The sequence below is a fragment of the Branchiostoma lanceolatum genome, chromosome 6, assembly GCF_035083965.1.
Source record: "Branchiostoma lanceolatum isolate klBraLanc5 chromosome 6, klBraLanc5.hap2, whole genome shotgun sequence".
Taxonomy (NCBI): Eukaryota; Metazoa; Chordata; class Leptocardii; order Amphioxiformes; family Branchiostomatidae; genus Branchiostoma; species Branchiostoma lanceolatum.
The window spans coordinates 19,271,171-19,296,695 of record NC_089727.1 but is presented as its reverse complement, the minus strand read 5'-3'; the positions used below and the strand labels follow the sequence as shown (position 1 = coordinate 19,296,695).

Genomic DNA, 25,525 nt, shown 5'->3' with positions numbered 1-25,525 from the left:
AACTTAAAGGTTAATCTACAACACACACTTCGTATATTAAGCTTCAGCTGAGTCCACGTAACATTAGTTGTGCATGCATCATGTTTGAGTAAGAACGGATTTGATTGTATGATACAAAGAAAGCGCTTTAGGGCAGCAACATACCGTGTACCTGCTTTAGAATCAGAATCTGAATCCAAATGTGATTTCGCCGCGTCATTTGGGGAGAGATATATCAATCTCAATCTGAAGACTATCAGTAGCACCCCTCTCCTCCCCACATTTGTAAATGGAAGAGCCCAAATCAAAATGGCGGGCGTGGTTCTTGTAACCTAATGCCCGGACGTTATCAGTTGATCACTGACTGAAGGGTGGGGATTAGGTCATTAGAACACGTCTTTTGGCGCAAATCCCCCATTCACACCCCGTCTGTTAGGCCTTATAGAACAATGCGGAGATTAATGGGCCTATCCTTAGCTTCTAATCCCTTAATGACAGTAAAGATGCCGTAAGATAACTTCGCAAATAGGCTTGTTCCTTTCGTCTCACGATTTGTGTGGATCTTGTGTTTTGGCGAGGCTATGTAGTCTCTACCAGACTGACAACGCCGGATATAGGGAGAATATTTGCCGGGGGACTTTGGCCATGGAGGGTTACATTCGCAGACCTAGGGTTGCAATATTAGACCCTCTTTCCGTAGCCGACTCCCTTCATACAATTGACTCTATTTCAGTATTTGGCCAATTTCTACTATTTTCCCAGCGACCCGCGGAGGCTAGTAGAACCTAGAGGCTATGACTTACCGTAAATGTTCGCTGTTTTCGCGGTAAGCTCTTTGCCGCAAACTTCTAGCCTCCGTTGCAGACTCTGAAGCGGCTTTTTGGGGGGCTAAATAATACACTTTTTGCAGCCACCCCGTAACTATCAGCCATCCTGTAACCATCAGCCGCCTAGAGTCTGCGTTATTACGGCATGTCAAAGCGAAATTAAAATCACGTTAGGGCGATTAACGCAGAGGTGCGAATTTCCTGCCTATGGTAGACCGCACAATAAGAACAGTACACACGCACCTCCCCCAGTCAGTGTGCTGTCACGCTTGTGGCAAAATAGTTTGCTATTTCTACTGTTCCTAAAGACAAACTTCGATTATTAGAAGCAGTGTTTCCGCCAGACCGCGACTGAGATCTTGAGAGGCCGTCCACTTGGGGAGGGCCGTACCGCGAAAATTGATTGACCGTACCGCGAAAATTAATTGACTAGGAAAAGTACTAGTAACTGAATGTTGTGATCAGAAAAAACTTTGTTAATTTTTCAAAATCAATTTGTTACGAAGGTCGCTATAATACTGCTTCAATCGTCACAAAATGCGATCTATTTTGACAAGAAACGCCCGAAGTGTAAAGGGAAATTCCCGCCCGTGTGGTCACGTCACATCTTGCTGTCGACCAATCAGAGCACAGTCTTTATGACGCAGCCCAATCAGCGCTCAGAACCTTGCATATCAATGAGTTTAAAAACATGGCGGACGGCCCGGGACGGGTTGCGACTCGAGCGAGCGTCATGACTTATGTGAATTCATAGCGAAAATAACGATTTATCTACGGTAAATACGGAGAATTTTCACGAAAAAATATTCACAGGAATATATATTGTGTCGAATACGGCCAGAAATAAAGGCGAACCGCGGCAAATCACGACGTAGAGGCTGAAATGCACGGGCGAAAATTCTTGTTTTGTTTACGTCTTGTTGGACGGGGCAGGTTGGGACTCGAGCGAGCGTCGTGACGTATGTGAATTCTTAGCGAAAATAACGATTTATCTACGGTACATACGGAGAATTTTCACGGAAAAATATTCGAAGAAATAAAAATTGTGTCGAATACGGCCAGAAATTAAGGCGAACCGCGGCAAATCATGACGTAGAGGCTGAAATGCACGGGCGAAATTCTTGTTTTGTTTACGTTTTTCCTTGTTTTCTTCGATGACTTTCTTCGATTGAGTCTTAAAAAACGGGTTTTTAATGAGAAATGGCAAACTATTTTGCCACAAGCGTGACAGCACACTGACTGGGGGAGGTGCGTGTATACTGTTCTTATTGTGCGGTCTACCATAGGCAGGAAATTCGCACCTCTGCGTTAATCGCCCTAACGTGATTTTAATTTCGCTTTGACATGCCGTAATAACGCAGACTCTAGGCGGCTGATGGTTACAGGATGGCTGATAGTTACGGGGTGGCTGCAAAAAGTGTATTATTTAGCCCCCCAAAAAGCCGCTTCAGAGTCTGCAACGGAGGCTAGCAAACTTCAAGCCACCAAGAATGTTCTTGCCCTACTACTCCCTTGTCTACAATTGTCTCAAACATGAACTTGAAACCACCACAAACACTCCATTTTCTCCATACCGCGGAATCAAAACCACGCGAGCTTGAATGCATTTAGCAACCGATTGTCGACAAATAAGTATCTTCGACAACTGAAGAAAGCTGAATTTCGTACGACACATTTACGACTGTCCCAAGTTACTTTCAGTTTGCTGTAAGAGTCTTAAACCCCTCTTACAACAAATGTGACCATAGCAACGTTGTTACATGTTTTACCTATACACTAACAACTCCGAAAACAGTTTCAATCTAGGATTACAGCATCAAAGTAAAGCTCTAAGTATTAACGTTACTATGGATGTGCAGATATCGAGCGACAAAATAGAAGAGTCCATTAGTCGATAATCTCTCAATGCTTTGTGGAGCAAAAAACCAGGATTATAAAGTAGCAAAAAAAACGCAACGTGCAAAATCCGTAAAAAACATTTCTTTCAAGATATTTGTCAAAATATCCAGCGTGTTACTTAACGGAAAACTACAAAACCCATTCGTCACTGCTGGCTTAGCACAACCACATGACGGTTTTAGCATGTTATGTTCCATTGTTGTTGTTGTTTTTCGTTTGACACTGATTGATAATATGTTTTTACTTTTTAATCGAGAATTTGTGCCCAACGGCTAGTAAACAAAGCTAGAGGAGACTTGAATAAAGGGATGAAACCACTGTGCTTCGAAATGATTGAGACTAAACACTGAGAAATACTGCTACAATTAGAACAAGCTGCTAGGGGGCCCAAAACTTCCATCATTATATCAAAAGCTAGACCATAGCATATCCAGAACGAAAGAAACAAAAACGGAACTTCTGCTGCAGTACCATGAATATGAGCCAGGACGCCCAGATTTGACTCTTGCCTTCGTCTTCCCAAGACCTATTTGAATGCCAAATATCATCACAAGGCCAAGTCCATCCAATCTGAAGTTATGCTGATCACAATTGTTAGGAACAGCAAACAGATATTAAGATACACACACACATACACACACACACACACACACACACACACACACACACACACACACACACACACACACACACACACACACACATACACACACGCGACACACTGTCCATAAGCCAAGAAAATAACCTCCATTTTTAGGTACATGTAATACACACTTCATAAGATCCGACCGCTAACAATACATCTAATTTATAGATGCTAGTTTAGTATTATTATTGCTCTATATATTTTAAGTTCATCTCTATGAATACTGTACTTTACCCTATGGGGCCACGATGGTACAATAATAGCCTTTCATTCGTTCATTATTTGTTTGCACGCGTAAGTGGTCTTTAAACTTAGCAAACAGAGAAAGAATGCAGCTATGTTAGCCTGTAAATTGTACATGTGTGGCATGGTTTTGAGTTAAGCCCTGCACACATTTTGCTTTAAAAAAAGACACAGCGTAAGTCCCCTAAGCAGACGTTACACTATCAGAGACCTTGATTCCGACCCAGATCACCGAAAAAGCCACACAGGCGAAACTAGTCTGGATGTGGGCTCGAATAAAGTTCTAAACGGGAATTTGTGGTGATAGCGTCATTTCTGAAGATGTGACGTAAGTGTGTACGGTTGGCTTGAGGTTGTCCTTACCATTTACCTACTATCAAACACCTTTGTCAGAATTTGTCGATCGCCAGAGGGTCGCAGAATTTCAAAGAGTCGAGTGTATCTTTTCTTTTTACTTGGAAATATAACACTATTGCGCTTGGTTGGCCTTGGTGACCTGTGAGCATAGATCGATCTCCAGAACTGATTGATTGAGAGAGCACCGATCGTATTGCTGTCAAAAATGTCCTTTTAGAGCTCACACTGTCGTCGGTTGAGATATTTTCCTCTCTGTGACACCGTATATTTCCAAACAAGCTACTCTCATATTTCTATAATCTCTATAGTACCTAAATCCAAGCAACAGTTCAAGCATGCTTGCGGGTTTCTAGGTTAACCGACAGCTAGGTTCGAAATGCGACAGGTCACTGTTTTGCTTGTTCATTTCTGCTTGGTGGTGGTATTATTGTTTGCACATTTTTGTCTCAGTATACTGTGGCGTTGTCCAAAATCATTTTTCGTACGTTGAATTTTGAGACAACAAATACAAGTGTTAAGTCTACCACTTTTATATGTAAAGTCATTCAATGTGGAATTAAAATTTGAAAAATGTACAACGTTTAACGATACACATGGCTTGGCCTCTACTGGGATAATAATAAGATCGAGAAAAATTGAGGAAAAAAAAGAGCCAAAATTAGTTTGTTGGATCAAAGAACCTGTGCAAGAACTAAATACGTTTTTGGAAAACAAAGATCTTTTGACAGGAACTAAATAACATTTTCCTGGTCAATGGTATTCTACAACGTAGCTATCCACAGATGAATGACCCGTTGTCAACCTAACTGAGTTATACGAAAGACTAAACATGATTTTGCACTCTAAATTCTACCAATATAGACATAAGATCTACTTTATATACGAGCACGTGGTTGTCCTATAGGGGCATCGTACACAACTTACATGTACAGCGGTGGGAGGTTGTACTTTTGCCGGCGCCTCTCCCACTTGTCGTCCCAGCACATCTCGACGTCCTCATGCAGCTGCAGGTGTGCCATGTCAGTATATAACGTACACCTGCACAGCCAGACAGGTGGGCACACAGCTGTATTAACAGGTGCACCCACACCTGTCCGTGCACGTGCGCGCAACAGCTGTGAACTTCATACTCTGAACCTTGATATGATGCCGAAAGATTAGGAGACCTCGCCGTACCGGATTACCCTAGCGAAGTGGGCGGTGAAATGTGTGATCGTCCCGCCCGTAAGCACACCGTCGTTACCGTGGCACAGCAACAACAGTAATTATATAACAACAACTCACCATGTGGCCCGGCTACTGTAGTTGGCTAATTAACCTAAAAGTCAGTAAATCTTCTTGTGACAAACACGGCTATTACAATCACGTGGTTTGCAAGGTCGATCCAGAAAGATATGGTAGGGTATGAAACTGGCTTAATATGCAAAGTATATATCTGTGTTAAAATATGAACAGACGTGGTCTCAAACAAATTTTAAAAAAAAATCTGCCGCTCGCTGTACTCTACTCTTAGCTTGTCTGTAAGCATGTTGCAAAAGTATAGAAATAGTATGAAGCATTCTATTCTACCAAGGAGTCTATATAAACTCCTTGGTTCTACCCATTTCAACCTGTATTTTTAACATCGCCAAGAGACAAGAAGAAACCGAACCTCTGTTCTAGTCTAAGAGTAGTTTTAGATCCTATGTTTTAGATTAGTATTAGAAGACCTTACGATATTTTTACTTCTTGGCTAATTTTGTATTGGCATGTCGGTACTATATACAGACATGCCAATACACATCACATGATGATGATGATGTCTGTACTTAGCTTGATAGGGTAGGAACGTACAATGAATGTTATCATTTATTTATTCGTTCATTAAAGGATTACGAGGCACTGCAACATCTTTAAAACAGAGGGTTTAATTGTAGACGGCTTGAGTATGTTCTATAGGCTTTCCCACACTGAGATGTTACTTTATTAAAAGCCTCTTTTAGGTTAGGTTTTCGGTACGTTGAACAAATGGGTTAAAATACCTGTCCTGACAACCTATAATTGGATGCATTGTGTGAAAAGTCGCGCCCGATAAACATACCACCCGCGGCGGTACTTTTCCTGCGTGATGGACGGATTGTGACGTCAAAGAAAATGTTGGTTAAAACAGTTGGCTTGAGTGGGAGAATATCACCAGAACTAAACAGTACTAAAGGAAATTCGAATTAAAATCAACCTGGGTCCAGGCGAAGGCGGGCCCTGTCGATGTTTCCACAATAACTCAAAATGATTATGGTTTGGACACTGTGTAGCTTCCTTTTTTCTTTCTCCGAGACTGATTTCAAGTGCGAACGTAAGTCCACCGGGAGCCCACCCAAATCCAAAAATAGCCTGAAAGCCGCAGTAAGTCCCAAAAGCCTCCGGCCGATAGTGCGAGAAAAACTGACCTTACGTTCGTTTCACCGTCCAAGCGTACAAACATAGAGCAATAGTTCCGACTGGCTGTTACGATGAGGGTGGATCCCCCCCCCCCTTAGGAATACATAACTAAAGGGATACACGTTAAGATTATGTAAGGTAGACATACAAAAATACGTATAAAGACCGCTTATTTTTTATAATAGAAACTGCGCTAAATATTTGATTCAGTACCGCCTGACCCTATATTATGAGCGTATACTTTTTGGTGAAGTATGCCAGACATTCTCCTGTATTTTTTTTTTTTTAAATTTTGCTGGCTGGCTATGTACTTTTCAACTTTGGGTTCCTTTACTTCTTAGCCACCTTGCGATTGTAAAGGGAAAATTATACGATTTAATTGCTCTCTGTGACCTGCTTAAATGTTTATTTGGTTGTGGACTATTTTGTACATGGTGATGAGGCGGACTTCTCTTCCAGTAAATCCATCCGCCTGTTGTGGTTTACGACCTCGACCTTACTAGCTCTACGTGCTCTCCATACAGTTTCTCCTGTTTAAATATTGTCAAATTAGCATAATTTATGAATATTGAATCATGTAAGTGACATTGAATTACATATACTGTTATACATGAGGAAAAACTAATGTAGAAAACGCTAGAAACATCATTGTTTAAACCGAAATTAATGAATTTTGAATAAAATGCTTGTCAAAAAACAATAGCAACACGAAAAATGATAAACTTATAATATAATCATGAAATTGATACTAAATATTAGGAAAAGTCACCAAGTTTAGTAGTCCGACCAAACGTCGTCTGGCAGTTATTTATACCATGTCAAAGTTGGCGCGGGCACCCCCCCCCCTTCCCAGGGTCTAGATAGGCTAGGGTTAATGGAGGGAATAAAACTCTCGACAAATTACTGCCATGTTCCTGATTCTCTCGCCTCATTTGACATCTTTGCTTTCTGTCAGTGCCCGTGTTTGTACATATACAAGGTAATGTAGTGAAATTAATCATGAAAATGTGATGTCCTGTAAAAGGGTCCATCTTTTGTTGAATCTGTAAGCTTCATTTACTTCGCTTTCACTGACTGTCTCCTACAATCTGTTGGGGGCACTGTTCCACATTTGGATATACAGAAAAAAGACGAACAGCCCAAATAGGAAGCCGTTTAGTTTGGGTAATCTATGTATGTTAATTAAGCTGGCATCACATTGTCATTGAATTTATTGATCGCCATAAGTTCGATGAATTTCAAAACCCGTTGTAGAATCGAGCTGAATTTTCGCGTATAGAAGTTGATGTGGTGTAAGTAATCAGAAAATTGTAATGACCTATAAAAGGTTACAGCTTTTGTTGAATCTGTAAGCTTCATTTACTTCACGCTTTCACTGAGTGTCTCTTATACTCTATGGGGGGCACTATTCTAGACTTGCATAGAAAAAAAGACGAACGGCCCGAATTGCAAGGCGTTGCTTGGATTCGGATAATTCATGTTTGTTAATCAAGGTGGCGTCACATTGCCAACGCCGGACTTTTATCTGAATTTTTTCTGATCGCCAGAAGTTCGCTGAATTTCAAAACTTCTGTAAATTATGTATAGAAGTTGATGAATCGAAATTAATAAGAAAATTGTGATGTCCTTGAAAAGGTTCCAGCTTTTGTTGAAACTATAAGCTTCACTTACTTCCCTTTCACTGACTGTTTCCTATACTCTGTGGGGGGCACTGTTGTAGACTTGCATAGCCAGAAAAAAGAAGGAACGGCCCAAATAGCAAGGCGTCTAATTCGGAAATTTATGTATAACAATTAAGCTGGCGTCACATTGCCAACGCCAGACTTTCATCTTAATTTGTTAATCGCCATAAGTTCGCTGAATGTCAAAACTGCTATAGAATTGAGCTAAATTTTCACGTATAGAAGTTGATGTGGTGAGAATAATATGAAAATTGTGATGACCTTTAAAAGGTTGCAGCTTTTGTTTAATCTTTATTTACTTCAGTTTCACTGACTTTCTCGCATACTCAATGGGGGGAGGGGGGGACGATTCCTTTCAATTTTCTAGACTTGCATAGACAAAAAAAAAGACGAACGGCCCAAATTACAATCAAATTCGGATATTCCATGCATGTTAATAGGGCGTACGTCGCAATGCCAACGCCGGACTTTCATGTAATTTGTTAATCGCCAGAAGTTTGCTGAATTTCAAAACTGCTGTAAATTATGTATAGAAGTTGATGAATCGAAATAAATCAGAAAATTGTGATGTCCTTGAAAAGGTTCCAGCTTTTGTTGAATCTAAAAGCTTCATTTACTTCGCTTTGAATCACTGACTGTCTCCTATGCTCTGTGTGTGTGTGGGGGGGGGGGGGGCTGTTCTAGACTTGCATAGACAAAAAGAAAGACGAACGGCCCAAATAGCAAGGCGTCTATTTTGGATGATTTATGTATGTTAATTAAGCTGGCGTCATATTGCCATTGAATTTGTTGATCGCCATAACTTCGCTGAATTTCAAAACTGCTGTAGAATATAGCTAAATTTTCACGTAAAGAAGTTGATGTGATGAAAGAATTCAGAAAATTGTGATGTCCTGTAAAAGGTTCAAGCTTTTGTTTGATTTATAAGCTTCATTAACTTCGCTTTCACTGACTGTCTCCTATACTCTGTGGGGGCACGGTTCTGGACTTGCATAGGCACAAAAAAAATACGAACAGCCCAAATAGCAAGGCCTTTAGTTCGGGTGATCTTTGTATGTTAATTAATTAAGCTGGCGTCACATTGCCATTGAATTTGTTGATCGCCATAAGATCGCTCAATATCAAAACTGCTGTAGAATCGAGCTGATTTTTCACGTATAGATTCAAAGTTGATGTGGTTAAAGTAATCAGAAAATTGTAATGACCTATAAAAGGTTACAGCTTTTGTTGAATCTGTAAGCTTCATTTACTTCACGCTTTCACTGAGTGTCTCTTATACTCTCTGGGGGGAACTATTCTAGACTTGCATAGAAAAAAAGACGAACGGCCCGAATTACAAGGCGTTGCTTGGATTCGGATAATTCATGTTGGTTAATCAAGGTGGCGTCACATTGCCAACGCCAGACTTTCATCTGAATTTTTCTGATCGCAATAAGTTCGCTGAATTTCAAAACTGCTGTAAATTATGTATAGAAGTTGATTAATCTAAAATAGTAAAAAAATTGTGATGTCCCGTTAAAGGGTCCAGCTTTTGTTGAATCTGTAAGCTTCATTTCCTTCGATTTCACTGACTGTCTGCTATACTCCGTAGGGGGCACTGTTCTAGACTTCTATAGACAGAAAAAGACGAACGACCCAAATAGCAAGGGGTCTGATTTGGATAATTTATGTATGTTAATAAAGCTGGCGTCATATTGCCATTGAAATTGTTGATCGCCATAAGTTCGCTGAATTTCAAAACTACTGTAGAATCGTGGTAATTTTTCACGTATAGAAATTGATGTGGTGAAAATAATCGGAAAATTGTGATGACCTATAAAAGGTTACAGCTTTTTCAATCTGTAAGCTTCATTTACTTCACGCTTTCACTGAGTGTCTCCTATACTCTCTGGGGGGCACTATTCTAGACTTGCATAGAAAAAAAGACGAACGGCCCGAATTGCAAGGCGTTGCTTGGATTCGGATAATTCATGTTTGTTAATGAAGGTGGCGTCACATTGCCAGCGCCAGACTTTTTATCTCCATGAAAAATGGAGATATTGTTTTTGGTGTGTCTGTGTGTGTGTGTGTTTGTGTTTCCGGACTATTGTAGTCAGCATAACTCAAGAACCTCTGAATGGATTACGATGATATTTGGTATCTGGGCGGGTGTTGTAAAGCCGAAGGTCAAGGTCGATTTTGGGTCCCCTGGTATGTGACCTTGGTACTGCAGCAGAACTTCAATTTTTGTATCTTTTGACCTGGACGTGCTGTGGTCTTGATTTTTGGGTGGCAGATAGCCTGTGATGTAATAAAGAAGTGGTGTAGGTTTGGGCCCCCTAGCAGCTTTCTCTGGAACTGCAAGGGCGTTTTTGTGAAAACCTTCTATGGAGAATAACTGAACAAAGGAACAACGGATTTCCATGATATTTAGTATGTAGGTAGCTTAGATAGAGATGTACAAAATGAAGTACAAATTATGCTAATTGGGACTTAATTTGCATATCTAACGAGGAAAATCTATATTTACAGTGTTTTCCATTATCAGACTCAAATACATGTAACATATGTAGTTTGTGGAAAGTGGATCATCAACAGGTACCAATTATGCAAATAGATTCCTAATTTGCATAATTAATGAAAAACACCATATCTCATCTAATTGGAAAATAATAGGACTGTCAATATGATACTTAGTATGCAGGTAGCTTAGAGAGAGATATACATAATGAAGTGCAAATTATGCTAATTGTTACTTAATTTGTATAGCTAATGAGGATTATCTATATTTGCAGAGTTTTCCATTATCAGACTCAAATACATGTAACCTATGTAGTTTATGGAAAGTGGAGCATCAACAGATACCAATTATGCAAATAAATTCCAAATTTGCATAATCAATGCAAGATACCATAATTCATCTAATTGGAAAATTATAGGACTGTCAATATTGCAACATGTAAGGTAGATAAAGGTGTTCATGACCAAGCATATAGTATGCACATGTGCAAGTCATTTGCATGAATAGAATTATTCATGGAGATTTGAGGTCGTGGAACTCTTGTTTATCTGAGTTTTTCTGATCGCCAGAAGTTCGCTGAATTTCAAAGGTTCTGTAAATTCTGTATAGAAGTTGATGAATCGAAATTAATAAGAAAATTGTGATGTCCTTGAAAAGGTTCCAGCTTTTGTTGAAACTATAAGCTTCACTTACTTCGCTTTCACTGACTGTCTCCTGTACTCTGTGGGGGGCACTGTTCTAGACTTGCTTTGACAGACAAAAAGACGAACGGCCCAAATAGCAAGGTGTCTAATTTGGATAATTTATGTATGTTAATTAGGCTGGAGTCACATTGCCAACGCCGGACTTTCATCTAAATTTGTTGATCGCCATAAGTTCGCGAAATTTCAAAACTGCTGTGGAATCGAGCTATTTTTCACGTATAAAAGTTGATGTGGCGAAAGTAATAAGAAATCTGTGATGACCTTTAAAATGTTGCAGCTTTTGCTGAACCTGTGAACTTCATTTACTTCGCTTCACTGCATGTCTCCTATACTCTATGGGAGTGGGGGGGGGGGGGCACTGTTCCTTTCAGTTTTTTAGACCTACATATACACAAGAAAAAGACAAGCGGTCCTAATAGCAAGGCATCAAATTTGGGTAATTTATGTGTGTTGATTAAGCTGGCGTCACATTGTCATCGCCGGTCTTTCATCTTTATTTTCTGATCGTCATGAGTTTGCTGAATTTGAAAACTGCTTTAGAATCGAGCTTCCATGTGTTAAAGTTGATGTGGTTAAAGTGACTAGAAAATTGTGATGACGTCGACCCTTAAAAGGTTACAGCTTTTGTCGATTCTGTAAACTTCATTCAGACAGAAAAAAGACGCACGGCCGAAATTGCAAGCGTTTAATTTACATAATATCTGTATGTTCAACTGGTGTCAAACTGCTAACGATCTTTCAGCAGGATTCATTGATCGCCAAAAGATCACCGAATTTCAAAACTGCTGTAGAATCGAGCTGATTTTTCGCCTGCAAAATCTACACTGTCACATTATAAGAGGTTCGGTGACCTGCGAACATCGGCCGATCCCTAAAGTCGCACTGGGATCTAGAGGACACTGGCCTTCTTGCTACAAAAAATGTCCTTAAAAAACTCACGGGCTCGTCGTGCTTGCTATTTGCCTGCTATGTGACGACGATAAACATTAGTTGCAACATGTGCAGCATATAGAATCTGTTACCAGCTGGAAAATTTTTTAAGTTATAAGCAGTTGACGATTTTTGATATTTGGGGCGCATAGAACAAAAACTTTTTCCAAATAATAAAAAGAAAATACCAGAAAGAATAGCAGGCACTGCATCGGACAATGTTTGTGCCGAATCAATCAGGCAAACAAACTGAAGGAAAGTTGGGTAGAGTAAGCAAGTAAACAATCACTATAAACAGTTATTACTGTATTTCTTATGAAAAATGAACTATGATCAGCAATCACGTTGAGTCAGCTGTCGTCAGTTTATTGTTGCCATGGCGACCGGCGTTACACTGAGATTAGTGCGCACAAAAGGTGCGTAATGCGGTCAGCTGTACATAGTTCCGCTACAGGCTGGGATTATAGGATTTATCATGGTTACTGTTATTAATCAATCTAGCGACAGTCCCTTTCTCTAGCTGGACAACAGGTAGATTTAACGAGGCGAAACTGAGATTTATTTAGCAAACTGAATTTGTCCACTTTGAGAATACAGCTATGATTTGTATTTGTTTAACAAGAAACAAAGAAAAAAGTGTCTCGCAACGTTTCACAAACTTTCCAGGCAGTCGCTTTCTGTAGCTAGACAACATGTAGATTCAACGAGTAAAAACCGTCATATTTATTGAGTAAACGTTTTACCTGCTTCAAAAATAGAGCTATATAATAACAAGAAACAGAACAACAATCTTTGTCTCGCAACGTTTCACAAACTTCATAAACCACATTTGTTATGATCAGCGGAGAGGACTCTGTTTGTTTTTCCAAGGTTGCCATGGCAACTATTGTCACGGGAATCACGAATCACCACGATCAACCAATACTATGATTTTTCATACTTTCCTTACTAGAGCTAATGTATTAAATAACAAAGTTTGTGAAATATGCCAATAACCGTTTATATAAAAACGCATAGTGATTTACATCTTCTTCGTTCGAATTTACCCTATTTTTCACGTCTTCCAAAGCCCTTAGAGCTTTTATTTGGGTTCGTCTGTTACCATCGAAACCATTTCACCCGAATGATCAACGTTCAAGGGTCAAAGATCGCCATTAGCACCCGGTTAGTCAACCATTAATGACCTGCACGCTCTATTAACGACCCGGTGGTTATCGCAGTAAACAACAGTGCGTTATCTGACTTGTTTGCCGGTTTATTAACTCAGCTAAATGACAGCAGTGTCTAACGACAAGTTAATGATTGTGTAATCATGGGATTACAGACTGTGGTTACTTTATCTAGAGCTATTTAAGAGAACCGGGACGAGGGGGGATACAATTTAGCCACATTTGGGACCGCATACTTGTCGCCGCAGCGCCACCTAGCGGCTATAAATATATCTAGTCATTATTGCGTTTGGGACCGCAAGTCATTGTTGCGTTAGGAACCGCATCCTCCCTTCTGAACCCTCACCTAGACCGACCCCAATGAGAAGAAATACGAAATAAAGACATAGAAAGGCATCGAGTTAATTCATAGTCGCTTATTTAGCTAAACTGATTTTGATCGACAATATATGTTGGTCTACTGTTATAATAGGCTGGCTCAATCAGACAAATCTTTTTTTCAAGAAAAGATAAAGGTTAAAGGATAAGCCTTTTAAAAACACAGCTGTGTTCGTGCAATAATGTTATATTACACCGCTTTGAACCTGAACGTGAGGCCTATAAACCAACCGTGACGGTTGACATAGCATAGCAGCACTACAGTCAGGATTTGTCACGTATTTTTTAGCCTTGGACGTGAACGCTACGTGCTAAATCTTGGCTAGAGAGTATTACTTTTCTCTTTGTTGTCACAAGTGTAGTACAGGTAGATGTATAATGTTTTTGTCCTTTGACTAAACCTACCACGAACAAGGATGAAAGTATGTTCAGTAAGACGATAGCTGACGTCTGTACGTTAGACGTACGTCTGTCGCAAGAGTGCCACGATTTGCCATCGTACGACAATCGTATGATAATTGTGGTTAGGCGTAAGCAATGCTGGGGTAGGGTCGTACGATCTAGTTTCATAACACTCTCAGCGAGACTATTATAAAACCAACCATCGAAACGTAACTATTCAACGTGACTACTTTTAGTCAGAAAAAAGCTGAATTCTGTACGACTCATCCATGACTGCGCATACCCACAGAAGCCCCCTCAATTCCCTATTGTAAACCCATCACTATAAAAAAATGTATAGGATCTACTTGATAACAAACATTTATACATATAACAATAACGCCATGACGTCTACCAGCTAGAGTGAAAGTTGTAACACGTATATACTTTGCTTCTTACGTCGTACAATTGCAAGCTAGAATGTCGTACAAATTACATTGAAACTTGGTACAGAATATACTATCTTACATCTAGTTCAAAGGTTGCATGGTTCTATAAAGCCGGCGTCACAATTCATGCGAGCATCGGCCGATTTTGTAGATCGCTGGAAGCTCGCCGAATTTCAAATTCGCCCGAGCGTCGACCATATTTTTTCGCTGAAAACCTGACCCGTCAGAAATTGAACGGGCTCGGGCAACGTCCGTCGAACACTGATTATCATAAATCCCACATAAGACGGTACCATCTCTTGGACAAGGACGAAGTCAGAATCAACTGACCTGGTAACAAGCTCAAATTTGGACCAACTTTAGCTTCTGAGTTGTGGCAAATCTGTAGGGCATGAGTGAAGTGGGTGGGCACACTGAAAATAGTAACCTTAACAGGAATTTTGTCATAAACCAATCCGAATACTAGCGCAGGAGCCACAAAGTCAACAGATCAGTCGCTTAACCCCGATCCAAACATTTTCACTAAACGGAAATCGACCGAACCTCGGGCGAACGCCGTCCGAGCTTCGGCCGACCGTTGATAAGCCTATCGACGCCCTACCGACGCCTGGGCGTGCCTCGGCAGACAAACATAGATCTATAATGACTCAGTGGACTTTCAACTACTCATTTTGTGGAGGAAAAACTCAGGAAGTCAAGTCAAACCCCATTACATTAATATATAAATTGAAACATGCAAACCAATAAAAAAAAAACACAGGAAGCATTGTCTTCGGTCTCCACATTTTATTTATGATACAAAAATTTCAATGAAAATCTAACTTTGCAATTGAATTGTATTTCATTAGAAAAGTTTGGCAGCATTCTTTGACAAGTTGATACATGTATCAGTATTAGTTAATATGACAGTATCATTTATCATCTTATGTTATAAACCAAACTGTCGTTACCTTTTATCTATAAACAAGAAGGAGTTCGGCCGGAGCCCGTCCAAGCTCCCATCGACACCAGTACAGCGCTCGCCCGAAGCACGCCTTACTTTTCATGAGTCGGCCGGAACACTGACGACGGTAGTCCGGTTATTGTACAAAGCCCGTGCGAGGCTCGCACGAGGCCGAAGAGTTCGGGCGACCTCCGACCGACCAAAAATCGGGTCTAAAATCCTCGGATGCCCGCCCGAATATTGGCCGAGCGCTGGGCGTTGCTCGGGCGAGCTACGGGCAAACTGTTGACGAGCTGTGCGAGCTCAAAAATCGTCGCCGAGGCCTCGCTGAATTTAAGCGCAGCTTCCAGTGCCCCGCGAACGTCGGCCGAGCTCCGAAAATTCGCCCGAAGCCCGTAGAATCGACAGGACGTCGGTCGTACTTCGCCCGAAAATCGCCATTTGGAGCTCGCCGACGAGTCGGCCGAGCTAAATTCTTGATTTGTGACGGGGGCTTTACAGCCTGCTTGGAAATTTTACGATATCAAAAACGTACGACGATCTACAACGAATGTGATTGTGACGTGAATCGTAAAATATAATCTACAGAATCAAATTGTAGTCAACGGACAAAAATACATTCAGTACACCAAAGCAGTCTGAAATAACTTCATAACTTCATTTTTCTTTATCATTCATTCATTCATACATACATTTTCTGAAACTGTTGATAATAGTCTTATTGATAAAGACTCTGCAATTTTTCGAAATTTAATTATAATTTGACATTGAGATATTGTATACGTGACGTGCAACCGACAAGTAAAGTCAAGGGCACTGAATTATACCAGTGATTTCGGCAAACAAGCCGTTAGAAAGTTCAACATGTGATGACGCAAGTACGCGTAAAAATCAAATACCAAATCTTCGTTTACAACAGGTACTATTGTATTCAAACTATTCATCATGTAGAAAATGAGACACAATGTTAAGCACGGCGCGAGAGTTTAAATACACGGAATGACGGTAGTTGAAAGGCTAATAAAACACTATAATATCGGCTATATCCGCAATAGGCAGGTCTACTACGTGTACTAAACAGTGCAGGAGGTTTAAAAACAATGGCTTTTTTCAAGAGAGAAGTGTGAGTATTCATTGTGATAGACACACACGTCTAGGTAAAGAGACATGTTTAAGGCATTGAGACAGAGAGACTCCCGCTGGGTTAAGGTCTTGTCACGGCCAAACGTGCGTCTTGAAATAAGTCTTCGTTTCGTATGTCTTAAGGCTTCCTTATTTGGGGTGAAGCATGATGCTTTTTCAAGTAGCTAGTGGTAGTACAATGCGGCTTCGCTACGGCTCGCGTTTTTGGCTAAGCACACTGGGTCACCCCAACTCTTCTCGATAAGTGTGTCGGGTTCTTTTACGTGCAGAGCTTAGACGCTTACGGCTAATGTCTCTAGCTCCCTCATACATGGGGCCGCCGGCTTTACGTCACCATCCGAAATGACGAATGCAATCCATTAGAACATGTCCGAGCTGGAGTCGACCCCTAGGATCGAACTCGGATCCACGGAATTTGATACAGATGTAGAAGCAGCGTTGTTGCGTTACCGCTTGCGCCACAGGGACAGGATCAACTAATGAACCATAATGTTGAAATCGTCAGAGACTAGAGCGTTAATCTCCAAGCAGATCTATCTGTGGCAAGGCAGTATCCGAAGGGAAAACCAGTATAGTATCTGATCGGCCATTTGTTTGATCTTTTGATACTTCCTTGCCACCGATATATCTGCTTTGAGATTATTGAGCGGATTTATTGCTTTAAAATCCGTTGATACATTGAGAGGTGATCTGCTTGCATCGGCCGAACTCTTAAAAATTGCGCAGTGTAGTTACTGTATAATTTCCAATTATGCCGTGACAAAGCTAACCATAGATACACTGTAAGGCATTCTTTTCAGTAACAAGGCACTTAACTTTTTATTGCATATCCATTATAACTATACCAAGAATGCTCACATTATGCGACCTTCGCACGACGTATGTACGGTGTAACAGCACGGCCATAGTTAGGGGCAGATAAAACAGTCAGACTCGTGCATAGGAAGCTATGCTTTAATGCACTGAAACAAGGGCAAAGAATTAGAAAGGTACTCCCTGACATTGCAAGCCCAAAAACTTCGCATGCACCAGAAACTACAACTGTCTACTTAATCAGAATCATGCAAAGAAACCCTAAATTTGACCAACTCGATCGCTCAGGACAGCTGACAGAAGGAAAAAAAAAACCCTAAATTTTGACCTACTTCCAAGCTGTAACCATCCGCTCAGGGTATGTGAAACAAAGCATCCAGATATCTCCTTACGCCAACTTAACTACTGAATCGTACACATTTTGACCGAACTAGGAAAGCTTAGACCCTACCTGTTCCATCAAGCCCTAAAGTTAACAAAATCGACCAAATTTTTCAAGAAAAAAGAAGGGTTTTCAAGGGTTTAGTGTAGGGACTACAGTTGTATTCAATTTTTTTGCACTCTACTGCGCAACGCGACTATGACGACTGCCCTTAGAAATCTCAGACTCGACGGCCGAAGTATTTTGCTGCTGTATAACGCTTTAAAAACAAGTAACTTAAAAAACGACGCCATTTCTTTCTTTAAAATTGTTGTTTGTTATGAAAACCCCCTACCGTGTGGGAAGGTCACCTGATATAAAGATGTTAACAAGTGACCTTGGAAAAGAGCCTCGTTGACCTTGACGGTCTGTAGGGCAATGCCAACATGTCAGTGTTGTTTTGCCAACACTCATGGAATGCTGTGTATTTAGGGTATGTTGTACCACAAACATGTTGTATACCATGTTTTATGTCATAACTGGGCCGCGAAAACGTTCGATACGGGTGTTCCGGACCGTGTGATAATTTTCCGTATCACTTGGGGTTCTAAGTTGTATCACACGGGCTTCCATTAAATATTTAGAATGTATTTCGAGCGCGCCGGTTGCGCCGCCGTCGAAAATTTGAATCCCGGATTCGGACGTTGGAGGTCGGGCTGGTACCTCGGGTGATACCCCGTGTTGTATTCTTTATGTTTACGCTGAATAAAGTCGTACAGCCAAAACGCTCGCCAGTATTGTTAACGTTGGATTTATCAGGACAGATCTTCTTATTTAGGAATAGATAACTGTTATCAAAACATTTGTAAGACATAAGAAGTAGAAAAATTCAATAAATGAAATGAATCTGAACTCTTTGTATTCTGAACTGTTAATACTTAATTTCCACCTCTGAGGTGAGCGCGGTTGAGCGACCATTTGACGACCAAAATATTATAAGACAAATTGAGAAAAAAAGGGTATTTTGTATATTGTTATCTTTTAAACTGTACTTTTACTCAATAAAGCCAGGAGTCATATAAATCCAAGTTTGGTTACTCAAAGATCTTCATTCTCCATGGAACGGTGGGTTATATGTTTACAATGAGTCATTTGCAATGTGCCAAACCGTGTTAAAGGTCAAATTGATATTTAGTGACCGTTAGGCCGTATACATGATTGTTGTCCCTTGATAAGTCTGTATTTCTACTTGCATAGATTTTGGCTGAAACAAATATGAAGGCAGACAATTTCGCGGACCAGCAGACTGCAAACTCAATGTTTAGACGTCTTTTAATCTCCAATCAGATTTTGGGTGAAAGATGGCAACGGTTTGAGTATCAACCGGGTTTGCTTTGTTATAGGAGTAAACGTGGCAGCTGCAAAACGTTATGATCTTTGAATACTAAAATATCTGCTTGGAGATTAGAAATCTCAGTCGTAAAATAGTTAACTAGTTGACCTATAACTTGATAGAAGTGAAATTGTTGATACCTTAATCATATGCTATTGAATTGACTTCCTGAATTATCAGCGCTTTTACTAAGTGTAGAATACACTCGAAATTTTATTGTGTTTGTGTCAGTTGCGCCTTTAACTTATATCAATTTCTAAAATACTATTTTCAGATCTTTGTTTCAATATCCTACAAACAAGCAAAGAAGCTCCAGAACACTGGCTTTAAAGCATGGTCTAATAGTATGCAGCAATCCAGCTGTGACGTGTCTTTTAAGCTTCTGGTATATGTAATCTCATGATCTGAATAAGCCATTGACTGATCCATGAAGGCTTAAATTGAGTGAGAAACGCCCTATATGTACATACGCTCGTTCTCATTTAAATGTACACATTCTGTAACTTCCGTTACCGTTTGAAGTAAGACATTCCTGACATTGCCATATGTAAGGTGCCAAACTGTAGTTCTTATGACGACTTAAATCTTTCCTGGTTTAAAAAAAAAGGCAATTTGGCACCTTACAAGTGGCATATCTTAATGTCAGAAACGTCTTACTTCAAACAGTAACGTAAGTTACAAAATGTGTACATTTAAATGAGAATGAGCGATAGTAAAGCATGTATAGTTTTCTAACGTTCAAAATGAAAGATTTGTTTTGGTGTATGAATAGCCTAAATCAATGGGTTAACTTCCCAAATGTTATGATTCCTGAGCATGAATTCATATAGCCCGGCGTCTAAAAAAGCCAAGCAGACGTATTAATATTCATATCACAAGTGTCATGTTATCATTTTGCATTGACACAGCACTGATTGTTGTGCTATTATGGTCCGTTTAAAATAGCACACTATCTAGTAGTCGACAGACACGATGTACACTTCTCCCTTAACAGCACGTAAATAGAACGTATTCAGTACGTCTTTACTATGTACAGAAGGCTCTGAATGTGGTTCATACCTTTCCGTTTGGTCCTCGGTAGCTTCTTGTAAAGCGGGGAGTAGTAAGTACGCACCCCGCGGCCATAACCCCTCAGAGAGCCCCTGCTTCCCCGCCGTTCTCTTTCCTACTTTCTCTCCGGACATCCTCCTCCTAATCCTTCGGCGGAGGCGGAGAAATCTACCGACGGAGCTCCTCGTAGCACCCGGTGGATTCGGCTCGCTCGGGGTTACCTCTTGTGTCCGTGTTCTCCGCTTTCCTCGGCGTGTAGTGGGAACTCCAAACATTTTTCTATCAGTTGCGTCTGTTGCACTTTTACTTATCAAGAAAAGTCAAACATACGGATCGTAGAGCGTCGCTGCATACCATAGTTGTAAGCCGGTTTCTGCGTGTCCTGTGCCGCCCATACAAGTGTACCAGTACGGTCCCTGCTAGCATGGCGGTCGCGAGACCGTTTCTCGTGTGTAAACACGCCTATGAAAGGGCTCCACACAAAACACTGTTAATCCTTATCGCTCTGTAAAATCCCCTGTATATTTTGTCATCTTGTACAAAACACGGTTAAAAGGGTGCCCCTGTGTCTCCATTCTATGGGCGGGCAACGGTGTGCGACGGCCGCTGGGCTCTTTGTTTGGACTGCCAGCGTTCGCGATGTTTGTACGGGAGTTTTGCTCGGTGTTGTCAAAACCTGAACGGTTACGGACGTTGCACCACCACCGTACCTCATTATTTCGGCATTATGTGTTGGTAATGTCGACTTGATGAGGTTAGGGTTGATTTGGGACAACTTTTGACAAAAAGTGTGCCAACAGGATAGTGTTTTTAAACGGACAGGTGTCAACATTGTGACGTTAGCTCGTTTACAAAGGGTTTGGCCTGTAGTTTGACTACTTGTAATACATAGATTCGTTCATAGTTTCATTAAGTTGGTAACTCAAGGGGGAAAATGTATCTCAAAAAAATTTAAAGGAAAGAGTTAATGCCTGGACGAAGTTTCGGCGGACCGTATGATGACTGGTTGTACTGCTCACTGCTGCTAGGTGTCGCTGCTGCACTGTGAAGGGTGCGGTCCCAAACGTAACTGAGTTTAGAGGCCTAAATTTCTAAATCAAGTGGTCACAAAACTTGTAAAAGAAATTTAAAACAGTTCGATTTTGTTCTTGTTCTTTTATCGGGAGCTTGGTTGTTATATTTCGAAAGTCGATGTTGAGAGAATTCATCCACCAAGCGGCTCCTCCTGTCGTCCAAGATTATATTGCACCGTGACATCATCAAGCCACCTTACGAGCTATTTTATCCACATATATAATGTACATCTGAACATCAGACCAAATATGTAAAGAACAAGGACATATACCTATTGCCAATACCTATACATAAGCTTATACCTATATCTATCCCTATACCTATACATTTACCTTTTCCTATACATATATCTATACCTATACTTTAATTTACACATATACCTATCCCTATCCCTATACATTTACCTATACGTACACCTATACTTATACTTATACCTATCGCTATCCCTATACATTTACATATTGCTACACCTACACCTTTACCTATACCTTTGTAGACAGGTTGTACAGAAAACACTCAACCGTGTTCCTAACAACTCCATAATGACTCAAAAATCACGATTAACATGGTTATGTTTACCTTCACGGATATCAATTTCAATCCGTTTCTCTTAATTCTTCTCCAAACAAATGAGGTCAATGACCTTGAACGGACGGCTGTCGCCATGGTTACTGGAGGTGTAACAGACACGATTTCGTGTTGGCTTACATAATGTAGCAAGTGGAAGGGCAGGGGCTGGTCACCATGTAAATGAAATTGAGTAGGACTAAACGTCTTCCTTCAAAGCTTGCAAGCGAACTCCTGCTCTGGACACTGACTCATGGGCACTCCTGTGTTGGGCGACCCCGACGGACCTACATAGACCAAGCAGGGGTTAGGTCTGAAGATCTAGACCAACTAATGCCGGACCGTGACGCCTGAAATGAGAAAGTAGCCTTAGTCCGGGTAAGCCGCCCGATATGATGATGAAACTATTAGTAAAAAAAATTACTGTAGTTTGTTATCCTAGACCATGTGAGGGTATTGACATTCAAATGTTGCCTTTAGATTTATTCTCACGTCGAAATTGTTAAATCATGACGCGTTTCATCTATAAATAATACACTTATTACATCTGTATAGTAATTAGTGATTGCCACTGCCGTAAAGTGAAGTGGCATGATCTTCAAAATCAAACCTAGAGATTTTTTAATAAACATATAATTTTATTTCAGATGAAATATCTTGAATCTTCAGCGCTTTTCAAAGCATCTCGAGATGCGATAAAAAATCTTGAGATGCTTTGAAACCAACTCTTGAAATATCCTGAGACCTTTTCAAAGATCTCAAGATTGTATCATAAAATCTCAAGACTTAGCAAAAAATCTTGAGCTTTTTAAAAGAAATCTTGAGATTTTTTTGAAGCATAAAGACCCCGCTGTGTATTGTTATGATCCGCTGCGTAACAGAGAAGTGTTTCACATTCCCCCGCAGCGTCCAAAAAAAAGATGCCAGCTTACCCTTACCCCACCCAAATAGCGTTGGAAGGCTTTGTGTAATACGTGCAATACATAAACAGATCGCATGGTGGCACTATTTGGTTGAACTGCGGATCTTGGGACCGACAAGAGGCGGGGACTTGCGCAAAGTCACCTGGGTACGAGGTGGAGAATGCCAAACTCGCTCCCGTAGCGAACTCCCTCCGGTGGCAAACTCCCTTCCGTGACATACTCCCCTTTGTGAAGCGCCAACAATAAGGTACTTTGTAAATCCCCGTTTCTTAGAACGTGTAACAATTGTACAGCATTTTACCCCCCCCCCCAATATCACCAACTTGCATCTTGCTTTAGGCCGTGCTAGTTAGAAGAAATAACGGTTAAACTAACAATGTAGAAGATCGCCCATACTGGTGTGCACACATAACTACTGAGGATCTGTCAACAAACAAACAAACAAAAGAAAACAGACAGCTGTAAATTCCAGAAAGTTTATTTTGTTGAGCTTGATGTGATATAATTTCTAAGCCCACGATTTTAATCATATGGCTTCTCCGGGGCGCTGGGTACGAGCGTGAAAGTGTTTAACAAAATATTTGATATTTACCTTTAAGCTGTAAACGGTCAGAAGCATTCCAAAATGCTCTGCTCAATCCAATACAAATCTGCTCGCTGCTCGAAGTTTAAAAAGACAACCCTAAAATTACATTGTTAAATCCAAAGTTAGGAAATTTTGTTCCACATATGGCTCTCAGAAACCGGTTGCCATGGCAACATTAAACATTTACTGGTTATTTCATTTATTTCAAATTGTTGCCAGCGTAATTCTAGCAACGGTGACTAAGTTTGGTTATTCTAGCGTAAGCCATTCAGATGCTATATGACATCAAGTGTTGGTGCAGGCCTCAAAAGAGCCCACTTGTTTGAATAGCGTTAGTTGCAAAATAAGATATTACCTCTTTTTGCATAAATTATGATAATGTGCTGAAAATATTCACACCTAATCATGTCAAACTGTCCCTTATAGATCAACGGAACTATACATATATACAATCACAAAAAGATTCACCAAAAAAGCTGTATTTGCAGAAAACAAGATAAGTCGTAAAAAAGCTATGGTGGTTTGAGGGTTAAAGGTCAAGTTGTAACGTAAACAATCACCGATTAAAGATGTGCACGGATACAGTGGCCTATACCGATGTCCCGGGGACTTTTCGGCGCTGTAGTCAATGTTTAGATCTAAACTTTGAAAAAGAAACGGTATCCATCGCTTATTGATGTGAAAATGAAATCAGCAAAACAGACAAATTCATTAGGGAGTCACATCAATCGCATAAATCCTCAAACTCGTCTTCAGAAGCAAACTAAGCCTGCTTAAAGTCGGTCAGGATTACCAACATCAGCTGACATCCGCTGTGACAGTCTGTTTGATGTAACAAGTGCGCACCGCTATGTAACCACATAGAAATCACATCCCTGCACCAGAACAACATACAGCCGCCATATCGCCAAGACCAGTTGGAACATTGGCTGAAGAACTCTCCTCCGACGTTGCACCTAGGCTATTGAAAAACGACCCTCTCCAAACCGATATGAAGCGATCGCATATAAATCTGGAAACTGCCTACGGGCCAAATGGCAGACATGGCGATCCCTCCATCGCCAATAGCTCTGGTGAAAACACCGACGGCGAAAATCATCCCAACCTGTCTGCGGCAACTGATGTCACAGCTCAGAACGGAAGTGACGTATCCGTATCCGGTAATGATGTTGGCATGTCAGCCTTTGTTAGTGATGACATCAACATGCGTGACATCCGACTCCTTCCGAGTGCACTTTATCAGAATCAGATTTACGAGCCAGACGTCTGCTCCGAACCCGCACACAGGCCGGCTAACAGCGATGGCAATCCCAGCATCGAGCCAGCTGTACACCAGGAGGGTCATGATGACGATGACAATAACAAACTCACAACAAGTGGTACTGCAGCAGAAAACGACGAAATAGATGCTATAACTCATGATGTCGCCGTAGAGGTAGACGCTTGTCCGTCTGTGCGTCCTAAATCCACCTCCAGACCTGCTAACAACGCTCTCAACATCAAGCCATACGCTACCAGGTATCAGACACATGACGAGAACCGTGGCGGTACGCCATACGCTGTGAGACATCAGGAAGATGATGAGGATGAAATACCCTACGCTGTCAGGTATCAGACACACGACGAGAACCGTGGCGGTACGCAATACGCTGTGAGACATCAGGAAGATGATGAAGATGAAATACCATACGCTGTGAGGTATCAGACACACGCCGAGAACCGTGCCGGTATGCCATACGCTGTGAGACATCAGGAAGATGATGAAGATGAAATACCCTACGCTGTCAGATTTCAGACACACGACGAGAACCGTGGCGGTACGCCATACGCTGTGAGACATCAAGAAGATGATGAGGATGAAATACCCCCAGAAATTGATGATGCAGATGGCAACAAAAGAACACGCCACACTTCCCCTTCTGATGTCGATATCACACCATATGCTGTCGCCTACATGTATGACATGACTGACGTAACACGACGTGACGCGCCCATGAATGGTGCTGACACATCAGCCTCTGTCCCAAATGACAGGAGGACACTTCATCACCAAGATCCAAGTTCCATTCTAAACTCCCTCATCCCAAACTCGATGTACGTGCCAAACTCT

At 41.0% G+C, this 25,525-nt stretch overlaps 1 protein-coding gene and 1 long non-coding RNA gene across 2 annotated transcripts in view; one reads left to right on the top strand and one right to left on the bottom strand.

Moving 5' to 3' along the window:
- The window catches only part of LOC136437122 (cyclic nucleotide-binding domain-containing protein 2-like), a 31,679-nt gene extending 26,618 nt beyond the window's left edge, over positions 1 to 5,061 (bottom strand). The window contains exon 1 of the mRNA XM_066431599.1: positions 4,876 to 5,061. Coding sequence (XP_066287696.1) covers positions 4,876 to 4,970 — 95 coding nt within the window. The 5' untranslated portion in view covers positions 4,971 to 5,061. The remainder of the gene's footprint in view (positions 1 to 4,875) is intronic.
- The window catches only part of LOC136436980 (uncharacterized), a 157,308-nt gene that overhangs the window by 118,544 nt on the left and 13,239 nt on the right, over positions 1 to 25,525 (top strand). The gene's annotated exons all lie outside the window — the stretch shown is intronic.